A 15,095-nucleotide genomic window follows, 5' to 3' on the forward strand; every position below is an offset into this window, starting at 1 on the left:
CGGCGAGGATGCTTCGACGCTAGCGCCACGGGGCAGTGAGCTGTCACCATTGATGGCTATGCAGTGCTCGCGGAATCCGCGCAAAGAATGAACGTTCTTTCTTTGCACAGAACAATTTCAGCGGCGGAATTGGCCGCCGCTGAAATTCCGCAGTGTGAATGGGTCTCACGGAAACCCATTCACACTAATGTTAAGTTCACACCGCGGAATTCCGCTCGCGGAGTTTCGCTCATGGAATTCTGCAGGAATTCCTTAGTGTGAACGCGCCCTTAGAGTATTTTCGGTGTTTTTTTCCCAAACTCCGGACCAGATTTCATGTGTCTCTTACTGAGAAGAGATTTCTAACCTCTCTTTCACACCCTGCTTCCTTGATTGCTTAGTTTGATGGGAAGAGTTCTGGTTGTTCCAAACATCTTCTATCTAAGAACTATAGATACCACTGAGAACTTTTAGTGCAGCAGAATTTTTTTTGTACCCCTTTGTACCTCCACATCAATCCTGTCTCTGAGTTTTACAGGCAGTTCTTTCCCCCTCATGACTTGATTTTTGCTCTGATATGCATTGTCAGCTGTGAGACCTTATTTAGGCAGGGTTGTGTCTTTTCAAATCCTGTCCAATCTGAATTTAACACATGTGACTCCAATCAAGGTGTAGAAACATCTCAAAGATAATCAAGAGAAAAATTTTAAGCTTAATTTTAAGTGTCATAGCAAAGGGTCTGAATACTTTTTTACATAAATTAGGCGTTATTTTAAACTTTAAATAGGTTTATTTGTAGCTTTTATGTATATACTGTACATGTATATATACACAAGACTATTAATTGTCATTACATGACATCTATGAAAAGTTTAACCCCTCTTTAGCCTCCTTCTCTAATTGTCAGTTTTCCCTGAATTCGGCGCCAGAGTCTGCAGAAACTAGCTACTATTATGTCTTCCATAGGAACAGGAGGAACAAAGTCAAAGAAGGAGCAAAAGCCATTTTTCTGTAATAAGATATATTACAATGTTGTATTTTAATTTTTTTTTTTTTTTTTTTATCAGTGCTTGTATTATTACTTTATAGAAAAAAAAAATAAAAAAAATAATACTATTGAAACAACTTTTAAGAGTTTTGGCCTATACTTGTTAGATGGATAAAATGTATCCAGCCAATAAATTCCCTACTTACATATAATTAAAATCCATCCAATCCATCCAATCAATTCCCTACTTATATATAATTAAAGCCCATATCATGCATTATTCTACTTCCATGTGTGGATACTTAAATACATATCAGTATAAACAATGAAAACAAAAAGGAATTATTTATCATTCTTTTCTGAGACTGGAAACTGATATATCTATTCTTTGCTACAAAAGGCTTCAACTTTTTAACCTTAACATAATTTATAGAACTTGAATACCACAGACTTGTTATTTTATGAGAGTTTGAACTTTTTTCTCTAGAGCAAAACCCTGACAGTCCAGTGATGGTTCACTCCGCTGCTTGTGAATACAAATTAAGAACTATAGAGGCAAGGGTAGTGTTTTTGGACATTCTGTCAATGGTGGGAGACTATGGAATTTGTTTTACAATAATAAATGGACATCTAGAATGAGTGAAAAGTAAGTTGCCATGAGATGTATGAGAACATGTATTTGTGTGTAAGTAGATTGAAGTTGGTGGTGACGAGATTGAAGTTGGTGGTGGCCCCTAAGAAAAATATCTCCACATATAAGAGATGCATATATTTGATCCACACTTATGCCCCATAAATGGCAATTATTATTCTTAACCTTTCCTGTTCTCACATCAACATGCAGTGGTGTATTTTAGTCTGTGCCCCAGTTTGCTTTTGGCTTTACCCTGATGAAAGTGATTACGTTACTACACTGACTTTAGAAGAATAGAGGGTGCCTGGTAGGTCACATGCTAAAATTAGCCTTTGACCTAAAAGATTAATGGTGAGACAAGGAGACACATGATCAGCAGTAGAGAACCAATTTCAGAATGGCAGGGAGAGTGGAGGAGCAACAGGACATCCACCCTATCTGTCCTACCTATCAGCCAGTACTACTTTATACATACAAATTCCTGAGGACCCATTCATTACTTGCAACCTTTGGGAAATGTGGTCATTGCTAATAATAAGTGTTACATGATACTACACTACACTTCTCTGGGATTGGACGAGATGGATTGACGCTCACCCTCCACATGCATCAATGAGCCTTAGGTGTCCATGCCTCTGTTGCTAGTGCACTTGTTATCCTTCCTTGGATCACTTATGGTAGGTACTAACCAATGCATACTAGGGACACTCCACAAGACCTAACTTTTTGGAGATGCTCTAACCAAGCCATTTGGCCATCACAAATTTGGCCTTTGTCAAGGTTGCTAAGAGCTTTATGTAGTGTCTGAAATTAATGTATAAAAATTGGAAAAAAAAAATGATGTACATTGAGGAATAAATGTTTAACCCCTTAAGGACCCGGGCTTCTTCCGTTTTTTTTTTTTTTTCATTTTCAATTTTTCCTCCTTAACTTAAAAAAATTTTCACCTAAAATTCTATATAATTCTATAAAGCATCTCTAGGAACTCCTTCAAGACTGTTGGAAGACCATTTCAGGGTACTACCTCTTGAAGCTCATAAAGAGAATGCCAAGAGTGTGCAAAGCAGTAATCAAAGCAAAAGGTGGCTACTTTGAAGAACCTAGAATATGACATATTTTCAGTTGTTTCACACTTTTTTGTTATGTCTATAATTCCACATGTGTTAATTCATAGTTTTGATGCCTTCAGTGTGAATCTACTATTTTCATAGTCATGAAAATAAAGAAAACTCTTTGAATGAGAAGGTGTGTCCAAACTTTTGGTCTGTACTGTACCTACAATGTCCAATGTGTGGTGTGATCCAAGAAGTTGTACTCACTGTTTCTGCAGTAGATACTGTAGAAATGCAACTGTTCTTCTTTTTTAAAGCTATCGATTGGCGGCTGTAGACCGATCCTCTAAATGAGGAGTCGAAATTGCATGTCGATGTACTGTCTTTTTTAGGTAGTCTGATGAGGAATCGAAGACATGGTACAGTCTTGTGAATGGTTTCCCTAGGAACAAAATTATCTTTATTTTACTAATGACATGCAGTTTTAATAACAATCTGTATCATTGTGTAACATTTGGGATATAAACAGTATTAGAGCATCAAAAAAACATAAAAAATAAAAATTACCGGGGCATCTAATACACTGCTCAAAAAAAATAAAGGGAACACTTACACAAGGAAGCAACACTGATTGCCAATCAATTTCACATGCTGTTGTGCAAATGGAACAGACAACAGGTGGAAATTATAGGCAATTAGCAAGACACCCCCAATAAAGGAGTGGTTCTGTAGGTGGTGACCACAGACCACTTCTCAGTTCCTATGCTTCCTGGCTTATGTTTTGGTCACTTTTGAATGCTGGCGGGGCTTTCACTCTAGTGGTAGCATGAGACCGAGTCTGCAATCCACACAAGTGGGTCAGGCAGTGCAGCTCAACCAGGATGGCACATGAATGCGAGCTGTGGCAAGAAGGTTTGCTGTGTCTGTTGGCGTAGTGTCCAGAGCATGGAGGCGCTACCAGGAGACAGGCCAGTACATTAGGAGATGGGGAGGAGGCCGTAGGAGGGCAACAACCAAGCAGCAGGACCGCTACCTCTGCCTTTGTGCAAGGAGGAGCAGGAGGAGCACTGCCAAAGCCCTGCAAAAAGACCTCCAGCAGGCCACAAATGTGCATGTGTCCACTGAAACGGTCATAAACAGACTACATGAGGGTGGTATGAGGGCTTAATGTCCACAGGTAGGGGTTGTGCTTACAGCCCAACACCGTGCAGGACGTTTTGCATTTGCCAGAGAACACCAAGATTGGAAAATTCACCACTGGCGCTCTGTGCTCTTCACAGATGAAAGCAGGTTCACACTGAGCACATGTGACAGATGTAATAGAGTCTGGAGATGCCGTGGAGAATGTTCTGCTGCCTGCAACATCCTCCAGCATGACCGGTTTGGTGGTGGGTCAGTAATGGTGTGGGGTGGCATTTCTTTGGGGGGGGGGTGCACAGCCCTCCATGTGCTTGCTAGAGGTAGCTTGACTGCCATTAGGTACCGAGATGAGATCCTCAGACCCCTTGTGAGACTATATGCTGGTGTGGTTGCCCCTGGGTTCCTCCTAATGCAAGACAATGCTAGACCTCATGTGGCTGGCGTGTGTCAGTAGTTCCTGCAAGAGGAAGGCATTGATGCTATGGAGTTGCCCGCCCATTCCCCAGACCTGAATCTGATTGAGCACATCTGGGACATCATGTGTCGCTCCATCCACCAATGCCACGTTGCACCACAGACTGTCCAAGAGTTGGTGGATGCTTTAGTCCAGGTCTAGGAGGACATCACTCAGGAGACCATCCGCTACCTCATCAGGAGCATGCCCAGGCATTGTAGGAAGGTCATACGGGCACGTGGAGGCCACACACACACTACTGAGACTAATTTTGACTTGTTTTAAGGACATTACATCAAAGTTGGATCTGTAGTGTGGTTTTCCACTTTGATTTTGAGTGTGGCTCCATATCCAGACCTCCATGGGTTGGTAAATTTCATTTCCATTTTTAATTTGTGCGTGATTTTGCTGTCAGCACATTCAACTATGTAAAGGCAAAAGTATTTTATACGATTAGTTAATTCATTCAGATTTAGGATGTGCTATCTTAGTGTTCCCTTTATTTGTTTTGAGCAGTGTATATAGGTAGCTATGTAGTTTTTACAGCCAAGCACAAAAGTGGATCCAAAAAGAAGACATACAATACAAAAGTTTATACTTCCACTCTCTTGTCTATTAACTCCAGTGTTTATCTAAAATAAAGGAATGACAGCATAAAGAGTTAAAACTATTAGAGTGTGAAGTGTTAAATTAAACTTTTGCAAGGACACGCATGTAATGACAGTCCTTTTATACAGTTTTCTTTATACTCATGCATTGCAGAAATGCATCATTTTATGGCAGCAGCGTGTGAGGCTGACTAGTGGACACTTCTTTTGGTCTTTTTATTGTCTTACAGGATAATTGAACATGTCAGATTTACTTCCTGTGGTAAAACTAGGTAGGTCCTGTACGGCCTTGAGGTATTTTGGTATAATAAAACAATAATATACGGCTAGAAAAGTTATAACACACACATAAAAAGACACCAAGCATTGCTTCAGCATGGTAAATGACTGACAAAGAACCTGGACCAGTGATAGTGGAGAGGTGGGGGATGTTTAAGATAGGGGCATTTTTACTCAGGCTTTCACTTTTTCAGTAGGCATTTTTTTAGAATAATTATTGTAGATCATTTTCAAGTAAAATCAGCAGAAATGTCAGCACTTCAGCATTGATTTTTTCTTTTCTTTTTTCTTTTCTTTTTGGAGTGGGGGGGGGGGGGCAACTTTGGAAGCCAGGAAAGCAGAAGGGGATGGGGTTAAAATTTTAATCAATAGGTTTCCTAGTGGCCGAAATAAACATGAATGGATGTGAACCAGTGTAGCACATTGTGGAAAATGATTTCAACTACAACTACCAATTGCCAAGTAAAAGGAATGTGCTATGGAAGTTTTTACCTTTTGTAAGTACAGATCTGAGCATGATCTAATTAGTAATAGGTGGGGGTCAAGTCCTGGGGAAAAAAGTCACCCTAAATTTCCACTGGTCCTGCAGGATTCCTTCTAATGTGAATGGTGATCCTGCTGTGGAAAAAGTGCAGGAACTCAGTTACCACATGTTCCAGCAGGACTTGAGCCCTGTTAATAAGGGTGAGTTGGCATTTCACTAATCAGAACTTACCAGTGACTAAAGCTCTGATAGGATATAGGGCAGAATAAAACATGATATCAGTGACTCACAGGTGATGTCTTCTCTACAGTCTTTTACTTCTTCATCTGGTCCAGACTGGCAGGACTTTTTCCAGCTGCATCTTCAATGCAGAGTGTGACGGCTAGATATAATTGGTTCCTCATTTTGTTAGCAGATTCTCTTCCTTTATATCAATGTTTCCCAAAGGCAGTCCTCAAGCACCCCTAAAAGGTCATGTTTTCTGGATTTCCTTAGTCTTTCACAGGAGATACAATTATGGTCAGTGCATCAGGCATCAGCACAGTTATATCACCTGTGAAAGACCAAGGAAATCCAGAAAATATGACCTGTTGGGGGTGCTTGAGGACCGCGTTTGGGAAACACTGCTTTATATAAAGACAATAATAAATAAAATACTGCCACGCACTGTGCCCTCTGACTATACCCTGCTACACACTGTACCCTATGAATATAATCCTGCCACACACTGTACCCTCTGAATTTAATCCTGCCACACACTGTACCCTCTGACTATAACCTTGCTACACACTGTGTCCTATTAATATAATGGACACTGTACTTTCTGAATACAATCCTGACACACTATTGTGAAAGATGCAGAAAACAGATCAGGCACTGCCTTTTATACGCTCTCCCCAACAGTAACTCAGTTACACTGGTGCTGTTCACGTTGGTGCAGACTTCTAATGGATATAAGGATACATATAGTAAATGTTTGTAAAAATGAATGAAGTCGCACTCACCCAGATTTTTTTCAGCAATTCATAGGATCTTTATTCCTTGATCGGTGCAGTGACATGAATGAAACAATATTCCATAGTGGGGAGCGAAAGCCGGCAAGCTCTCAGATGCAGGCACACCAAAAAGAGGCAACTAGTTTCACATCACCTGTGGATGCTTCTTCGTGTACGGCGGAGGTATGTATACAAATGCCTTTATACATATTTGTTTATCCACCTTTCTATGTCATATAACACCTTTCCACCATGTCAGTTCATTTATCATACATCTCCCATTTTTTATTCTTGTGAATCGTAACTGTAACTCCTCTTGAACATGAGGTGAAAAATAATGAAAATTTTTTTATTTTTTTAGGGAAATATGCAGTTGCCTGAACACTAAATGTGTTTCCAATAAACAAATAATCCCTGGTAGTTGTTTATGTTTTATTATATCCCTATAGCTATTCTTTTGTACTTGTCCCCTATTCCCCTTATGTTCCAAACATATATGCGTGTACACATCCTATCTTTTAATTTGATTATAAATTCTGTCCATATCAGGGAGGAAGCTCGATGATGGGAGAGAGAGAGAGGAAAGAAAAAAAAAAAAAAACACACACCTCCATTTATTTTCCCAAAAAACTGATTATGTAGGGATTCACCCCCTCCCCCCACCCGCACCCTCCCTCCACCCCCATATCACCTGTCTAAAAAAAAATGTGACAAGTCCCTAACCGTCGACCCCCCCTCCCTCTCCTTAGAGGCAGAGGCATGGTGGAAGAAGTGTCTGCAGGTGACGTGAAACTAGTTTCCTCTTTTTGGTGTGCCCCGTGTCTGAGAACTTGCCGGCTCTCGCTCCCCGCTAGGGAATATTGTTTCATTTGTGTCACTGCATTGATCAAGGAATAAGAATCCTATGAATTGTTGAAGAAAATCCAGGTGAGTGCAACTTCATTCATACTTACAAACAGTTACTATAACCCCGACACACAATGCACCCTCTGAATATTTCCCTGCCACACACTGTTGAATATACTATAACCCTACCACACACTATACTGTAACCCTGCCACTTACATACCATATGATCACGGTTGCCAAGCTGATTGTCCTTCTCCTGTGGCTCAATACCTCAGCTCCATCCATCCACCAATGAATTGATAGACCTAATCAAATCTGCAGGTTAGAGGAGCTTATCTGCTGGGCCAACGGGACCCACAACAAGTTTGTTTCCACCTGGGGTCAGTTATAACAATAGAACTTACCTATTCTTTGTTTACATGATGACTAAAGCTTCTTTGTCCTCATGCCTGCAGCCTAAGGGAGACCCAACAGGATCCCCGGCAGAGGTTATGATGTCATATAGTTGTGTCTACTCCATTTACTCTATGCAACTGCAGGTAGCAAATACCGCCATATTATTTAAAAGGGCCATTTTAATTGCGGGGGCAAATCATAAGCTGGGGTGGCAAGTATGGCATGGTGTTTTTTTCCAAAAGAGCCAAGTGGAATCCCAACCTAAGGGTACATTCACATGGGAGAGTTTCCTGCTGCAAGTCTGACTTCAGTGGGCTTTCCACTGTGGAGTTTCCACGGCAGAATACATGCTTAGGTAGGGCGTTTTATTTACCAAAATTGTGGCATTTTTCTACCATAGAAATCTATGAGAGTGAGAAGACACCAAGAAAAACGCCATGTGGGTTTTAACTTTGGCGTTTTTGCAGGTGTTTTTTTATTCTTTTTTGGACTTTAGCTATCCAAAAAAGGGATGGAGATACCTTTTTTTTTTCTTACATTTCGTAGGGTACCAGAAAAAAAAAAAAAAAAGTTGCAATAGGGATGGAAGACTTGTATTTAACAAAATTCATATTTTTTAGAACAACATTTTTATAAATTTTTAAACAAGGACCAATTTATGTAAGCGGACAGGGACATAAAAATGTAGCCGGCAATATTAAAAATGGATAAAGGGGCCATTTAATTGTAATAATAGTATATTTTTTATAATTAATTTTGTGAAACTTTTTATTAGTAATGTATTTTAATTATATGCTTAATAAAGTGTGTTTTTTCCTTTCATGCTGGGAGTAGTATTACCTGTAGTAATAGACAGATCTCTCTGGGTGTCACTTCTTACCCCCCATTGTGATCCTCCTGTATACTCTATAGAAGTGGGCCACACAGCCGCACTTCTCCGCTCCCCTGCCCGGCACTATACTTCTCTGTGATGTGAAGTTCTCTTCACATCACAGATTCATATTGGCTGCTCAGAGTGGTGATTGGCCAGATGGTGCTGGCCAATCACCTTTCTCAGCAGCATATACGAATCTGTGATGTGAAGAGAACTTCACATCACAGAAGGATATAGTGCGGACAGGGGAGCGGAGTATAGATCATACAGGATGATTGCAATGGGTGCCAGAAGGGACACCTGCTTCAATCTGTCTATTAATGCAGGTACTACAGCTCCCAGTATGAAGCAGAGTGTGCTCCGTGTTGGAGCAGTAGTACCTGCAGTTAAGGACAGATCACAGTGGGTGTCACTCCTGACACCCGCTGCAATCGTCCTTAATCCTTCTGAGATGCAAAGCGGCTTTCTTCTGCGCTCTGCATCTCTGCACTATACGGTCCGCCAGTGATGTGAATATAAATCCACATCACTGATTCATATATGCAGCTCATAGTAGAGCTTCATAGTAGAGATGTGGTGAAAAACACACACTTTATTAAACACAATTAAAATACATTACTAATAAAACGTTTCACAAAATGAATTATAAAAAATGTATTTTTAAAAATTAAATGGCCCCTTTCTGCATTTTTAATATTGTCAGCTACATCTTTTGGTCCCTGCCCACTTACATAAATTAGTCCCTGTTTAAAAATGTACATAATTTTTTCCATCCCTACTGCATCCTTATATATATATATATATATATATATATATATATATTGTGACACTCATGCAGGTTTGGTTGTGGAAGGCAGGTATATTTCTCCCAGGTTCCTTTCCTATGTGAGGTAACTCCAGAGCCTCTCACCTGCCAGGTGATTGATTAAGGTGAATGAGAGGGTGGATATAAAAGAGAAGCCAGGCGGTCAGATCTCTCTCTCTGGCTGAGGACACAGAACGCCTGTCTGTGGAGAGACTTATGTGAGTAAAGGTTGCTGAAAGTATTTTTGTTAGCTGGCAGAGAGAAGCTCTCCAGCTGGTAGTGAGGGTCATCACTTGTATATTTAGTGCCGGACAGGCAAGGTTTTTCTTTTGTTCCTGTATTGTTATTTTTATTTGGCTTGCAACCTTTCTAATAAACCTGACCAAGAGTCAGATTGCATGAACTTGCTGCTGTTTGCCTGATTTGGATAAAGACAGACACGTGTCCCTTTCCCTCAGCAAAGGGCGATCCCTGACACTTCCCACAAATTGGTGTCGGATGCGGGCAACACGTTAAAGGTGAAGTTGTTTCTGGGACCCACAGATTTGGACAGCAAGCGGCTGTCACCACAGCAGAGGGTTCTGCACAGTGTGCCACAGCAGGAGCGAACTGTGTTAAAGTGACAAATAATGGATGACGTTGTGAAGGCCTTGGTGCAGTCTGTTGCTGCACAGCAAGAGGCTACCAGAGAGCAACAGCGTACAAATGCAACTCAGCAAGAGGCTACCAGAGAACAGCAGCATACAAATCGCCTGCTGGCGGCCCAGCTGACTGCTTTAACAGAGGCCTCAAATAAAGACCGCCAGATGTTGCAGGAGATGATGCAGTATGTGCAGCCACAGTCCACACAAAGAGATATCCGTGCGAACCAATATCTGCAAAAGATGACGCCGGAAGATGATGTGGAGGCATTTCTTGCAACCTTTGAGAGGACAGCTACACGAGAAGCGTGGCCTAAGGAGCGTTGGGCGGGCTTGGTGGCCCCATTCCTCATAGGAGAAGCACAAAAAGCTTACTATGATCTTGAACCTGAGGCAGCCCAGGACTTTGATAAACTGAAAGCAGAGATCCTGACCCGTTTGGGTGTAACCCAAGCGGTCAGAGCCCAGAGAGTGCACCAGTGGGCATACAATGTGGGTAAGCCACCACGTTCCCAGATGTTTGACCTCATCCATCTGACCAGGAAGTGGCTACAACCAGATGTTTTAACAGCACCTGAGGTGGTTCAACGTGTTGTTATGGACCGATACCTAAGGGCTCTACCACCAGCATTAAGGAAGTGGGTAAGCCACGGAGATCCCAAAACCGCAGACCAGCTTGTGGATCTTGTTGAACGGTATTCGGCGGCGGAGGAGCTGTTGAGTAACACCCAGTCCCAATCCTCAATCATCCGGACAGCAAAAGTTCCTGGTAAGACTGTTCTGGGGTTCATGGGAACTGGGAAGAATGTAAAGACTTCACATGAGAAGTATGAGACTGTGGGCTTAGGAAAGCCTAAAATGCAGGACTATGGACTGTGCAAAGATAACATAAGATGTTTTCGTTGCCATGAGTTGGGACATATTGCCATGAACTGTCCTTTGACTATTGAACCTATGCAATGTGATGCTACATTTTTGAAAAAACGAATGTCTATGTTTGCTCAAGTAGTGTGTACTGCTGCCAGCTCAGTCGGGTCTAAAAAACACCTGTGTGAGCTGACAGTAGATGATAAAAAGGCGGTTGCTTTGTTAGACTCAGGGAGTGTGGTAAGTCTGGTAAAGGCCAGCATCATAGGTTCTTCTAACAGGCATCCAGACACTTTCACTGTAACATGTGTGCATGGGGATACTTGTGAATACCAAACTGCTATTGCTTGTATTTCAACTCCTTATGGTTCTGTGTGTCACAAGATGGGGATAGTCCCAGCTTTAATGCATGATGTTATACTTGGTAGGGATTTTCCATATTTTTGGAAATTGTGGGAATACAATCTGGTAATTAAAGAGGGTACACCTGGTAGGCCCGCAACACCTGACTTAAGCCCTGAGCCAATTGAGAGTTCCCCAGTGGAGGATGTAGTTGGGGTGTCTGCAGAAAGGCCTTTAACCTTTCCTTTTTCTGTTATGACAGGGGATTTTGGAGAACCCCAACCAGAGACAGAAACCCCAACAATGTATACCTGATTTAGAGGTCAGAAAAGATGACTTTCAAAGTGAGCAGTTAAAGGACCCCTCACTAGCTCGAGCCAGAGAAAATGTAAAAGTAATAAATGGGGTACAGGTCGAGCCTGGAGCTAGGCTTGCTTTCCCTTATATGTCCCTGGAAAATGATTTACTGTACCAGATAGATAAAAAAAGGGGAGGATACCGTACAGCAGCTAGTGGTTCCAAAGGCATTTAGGAGAACAGTTTTGGATCTGGCACATGGGCACATTGTAGGGGGCCATCTGGGGGTCCAGAAAACTACAGAGAGAATTTTGCTTAGATTCTTCTGGCCCGGTTTACATCATGATATAAAAGAGTATTGTGAATCATGCCCTGAGTGTCAGATGTCTGCTCCTAAGCCCCATTTTCGCAGCCCCCTAGTTCCCTTACCTATAATTGAGGTACCGTTTGAACGGATTGGGATGGATTTAGTTGGTCCCCTGGTAAGGTCAGCCCGTGGTCACCAACATATATTAGTCATAATGGATTATGCTACACGCTATCCAGAGGCTATACCTTTGCGTAATACATCGTCTAAGACCATTGCAAAGGAGTTGGTTCAGGTGTTCAGTAGAGTGGGCATTCCAAAAGAAATACTTACAGATCAGGGAACTCCCTTTATGTCTAAAGTGATGAAGGAACTTTGTAAGTTGTTTAAGGTGACTCAATTACGCACCTCAGTCTATCACCCTCAGACTGATGGCTTAGTGGAAAGATTTAATAAGACCCTAAAGCAGATGTTAAAGAAAATAGTGGACAAAGATGGGAAAAATTGGGACTTTTTGCTTCCATATTTATTGTTCGCAGTAAGAGAAGTGCCTCAGTCGTCCACAGGGTTCTCCCCATTTGAGCTGGTATATGGTAGACATCCCCGTGGGTTGTTAGATGTGGCAAAAGAGACTTGGGAAGGGCAGGTCACTCCCTACAAAAGTGTGATAGAACATATTTCACAAATGCAAGATAGAATTTCAGCCGTGATGCCAATTGTTAAGAAACACATGGAACAGGCTCAAGGTATGCAAAAAAAGGATTTATGATAGGGGTGCTAAGGTTCGTACCTTTGCGCCAGGAGATCGAGTGTTGGTACTTATTCCTACTGTAGAGAGTAAGTTTCTGGCCAAATGGCAGGGTCCGTACTCTATTATTGAAAGAGTAGGCGAGGTGAATTATAAAGTTCACCAACCAGATAAAAGAAAACCTGAGCAGATTTACCATGTGAATCTAATCAAGTCTTGGAAAGACAGGCAAGCTCTAGCTACGACGGTCATTTTGCCAGCCTGTGATGGTACTAGGATACCTAATGTTAATATAGCTGAGTCTCTGTCTGACAAGCAAAAGAAAGAAGCTAGACAATTGGTGATTCATAACAAAGACTTCTTTTCTGACAAACCAGGGCAGACACCTCTCATAAAACATGACATTATAACGGAACCTGGAGTAAGGGTACATGTAAGGCCCTATAGAATCCCTGAAGCTAGGCGAGAGGCAGTATCTAAGGAGGTGAAAGAGATGCTGGAATTGGGGGTGATTGAAGAATCTCATAGTGAGTGGTCCAGCCAAATTGTATTAATTCCAAAACCGGATGGTACTATAAGATTTTGTAATGACTTTAGAAAGTTTAATTCTGTGTCTAAGTTTGATGCATATCCTATGCCAAGGGTGGACGAGCTTATAGACCGGCTGGGCACAGCTCGCTACATCACCACACTAGATCTAACGAAAGGTTATTGGCAGATTCCTCTGACTGAATCTGCCAAAGAAAAGACAGCATTTTCCACACCTGACGGGTTGTTTCAGTATGTAAATATGCCCTTCGGCTTACATGGGTACTCCCGCGACCTTCCAAAGGTTAATGGATAGAGTTTTAAAACCACATAGGAAATATGCTTCGGCCTATCTCGATGACATAGTGATACATAGCCCTGACTGGGAGACTCACCTTTCGGACGTACAGGCAGTAATTGACAGTTTACAGGTAGCAGGTCTGACAGCTAACCCTAGAAAATGTTGCATTGGTTTAGAAGAAGCCAAATATTTGGGCTACATAATCGGAAGAGGTATAATCAAGCCCCAGATTGACAAAATTCAAGCAATCCAGAAGTGGCCCCAACCTCTGAATAAAAAACAGGTGAGGGCCTTCCTGGGAATTACAGGTTATTATAGACGGTTCATACCTAATTTTGCATCCATAGCTAATCCCCTGACTGATCTCACCAAGGGAAAAGACTCAATAATGTTATGGTGGAACCCTGAAGCAGAAAAAGCGTTCCAAACATTGAAATTGGCCCTTTGTTCCCAGCCAGTCTTGGTCACGCCAGACTTTAAAAAGGAGTTTGTGGTGCAGACAGACGCCTCTGAGACAGGAATAGGGGCTGTCCTGTCACAAATCAGGAATGGAGAGGAACATCCTGTGCTTTATATAAGCAGGAAGCTGAATAAGCATGAGAGAAATTATGCAATTGTAGAGAAGGAATGTTTGGCCATCAAGTGGGCCCTTGAGTCCCTCAAATATTATTTGTTGGGAAGAAAGTTTAAGTTAGTAACTGACCATGCCCCTCTGAAGTGGATGTACCTAAGTAAAGATAAAAATAGCAGGGTAACAAGATGGTTTCTAGCTCTGCAGGCCTACAACTTTACAGTAGAGCATAGGTCTGGTCGGCTGCAGGGAAATGCAGATGCACTGTCACGTGTTCACTGCCTTTTGGTTACAGGTGCTCATCCCCAGTGGCCTGAGCAGAGGGGGGGGGGGGGATATGTGACACTCATGCAGGTTTGGTTGTGGAAGGCAGGTATATTTCTCCCAGGTTCCTTTCCTATGTGAGGTAACTCCAGAGCCTCTCACCTGCCAGGTGATTGATTAAGGTGAATGAGAGGGTGGATATAAAAGAGAAGCCAGGAGGTCAGATCTCTCTCTCTGGCTGAGGACACAGAACGCCTGTCTGTGGAGAGACTTATGTGAGTAAAGGTTGCTGAAAGTATTTTTGTTAGCTGGCAGAGAGAAGCTCTCCAGCTGGTAGTGAGGGTCATCACTTGTATATTTAGTGCCGGACAGGCAAGGTTTTTCTTTTGTTCCTGTATTGTTATTTTTATTTGGCTTGCAACCTTTCTAATAAACCTGACCAAGAGTCAGATTGCATGAACTTGCTGCTGTTTGCCTGATTTGGATAAAGACAGACACGTGTCCCTTTCCCTCAGCAAAGGGCGATCCCTGACACTTCCCACAATATATATATATATATATATATATATATATATATATATATATATTAATATTATTATTTTTTTTGGTATCCAACAAAATTCTTAAAAAAACACCAAAGGGGCCAAAAAAAGTCAATCTCTACACAAAGGCAAATACTTCAGAAAAAATGC

At 41.8% G+C, this 15,095-nt stretch overlaps 1 protein-coding gene across 1 annotated transcript in view; it reads right to left on the bottom strand.

Annotated features, from left to right (window-relative positions):
* LOC130362622 (melanopsin-B-like) overlaps positions 1 to 15,095 on the bottom strand; it is a 266,524-nt gene that overhangs the window by 53,878 nt on the left and 197,551 nt on the right. Inside the window, exon 8 of the mRNA XM_056567421.1 lies at positions 2,921 to 3,095. Within this exon, the coding sequence (XP_056423396.1) occupies positions 2,921 to 3,095 (175 nt within the window). The remainder of the gene's footprint in view (positions 1 to 2,920; positions 3,096 to 15,095) is intronic.

This window comes from Hyla sarda, chromosome 1 (genome assembly GCF_029499605.1).
Source record: "Hyla sarda isolate aHylSar1 chromosome 1, aHylSar1.hap1, whole genome shotgun sequence".
NCBI lineage: Eukaryota > Metazoa > Chordata > Amphibia > Anura > Hylidae > Hyla > Hyla sarda.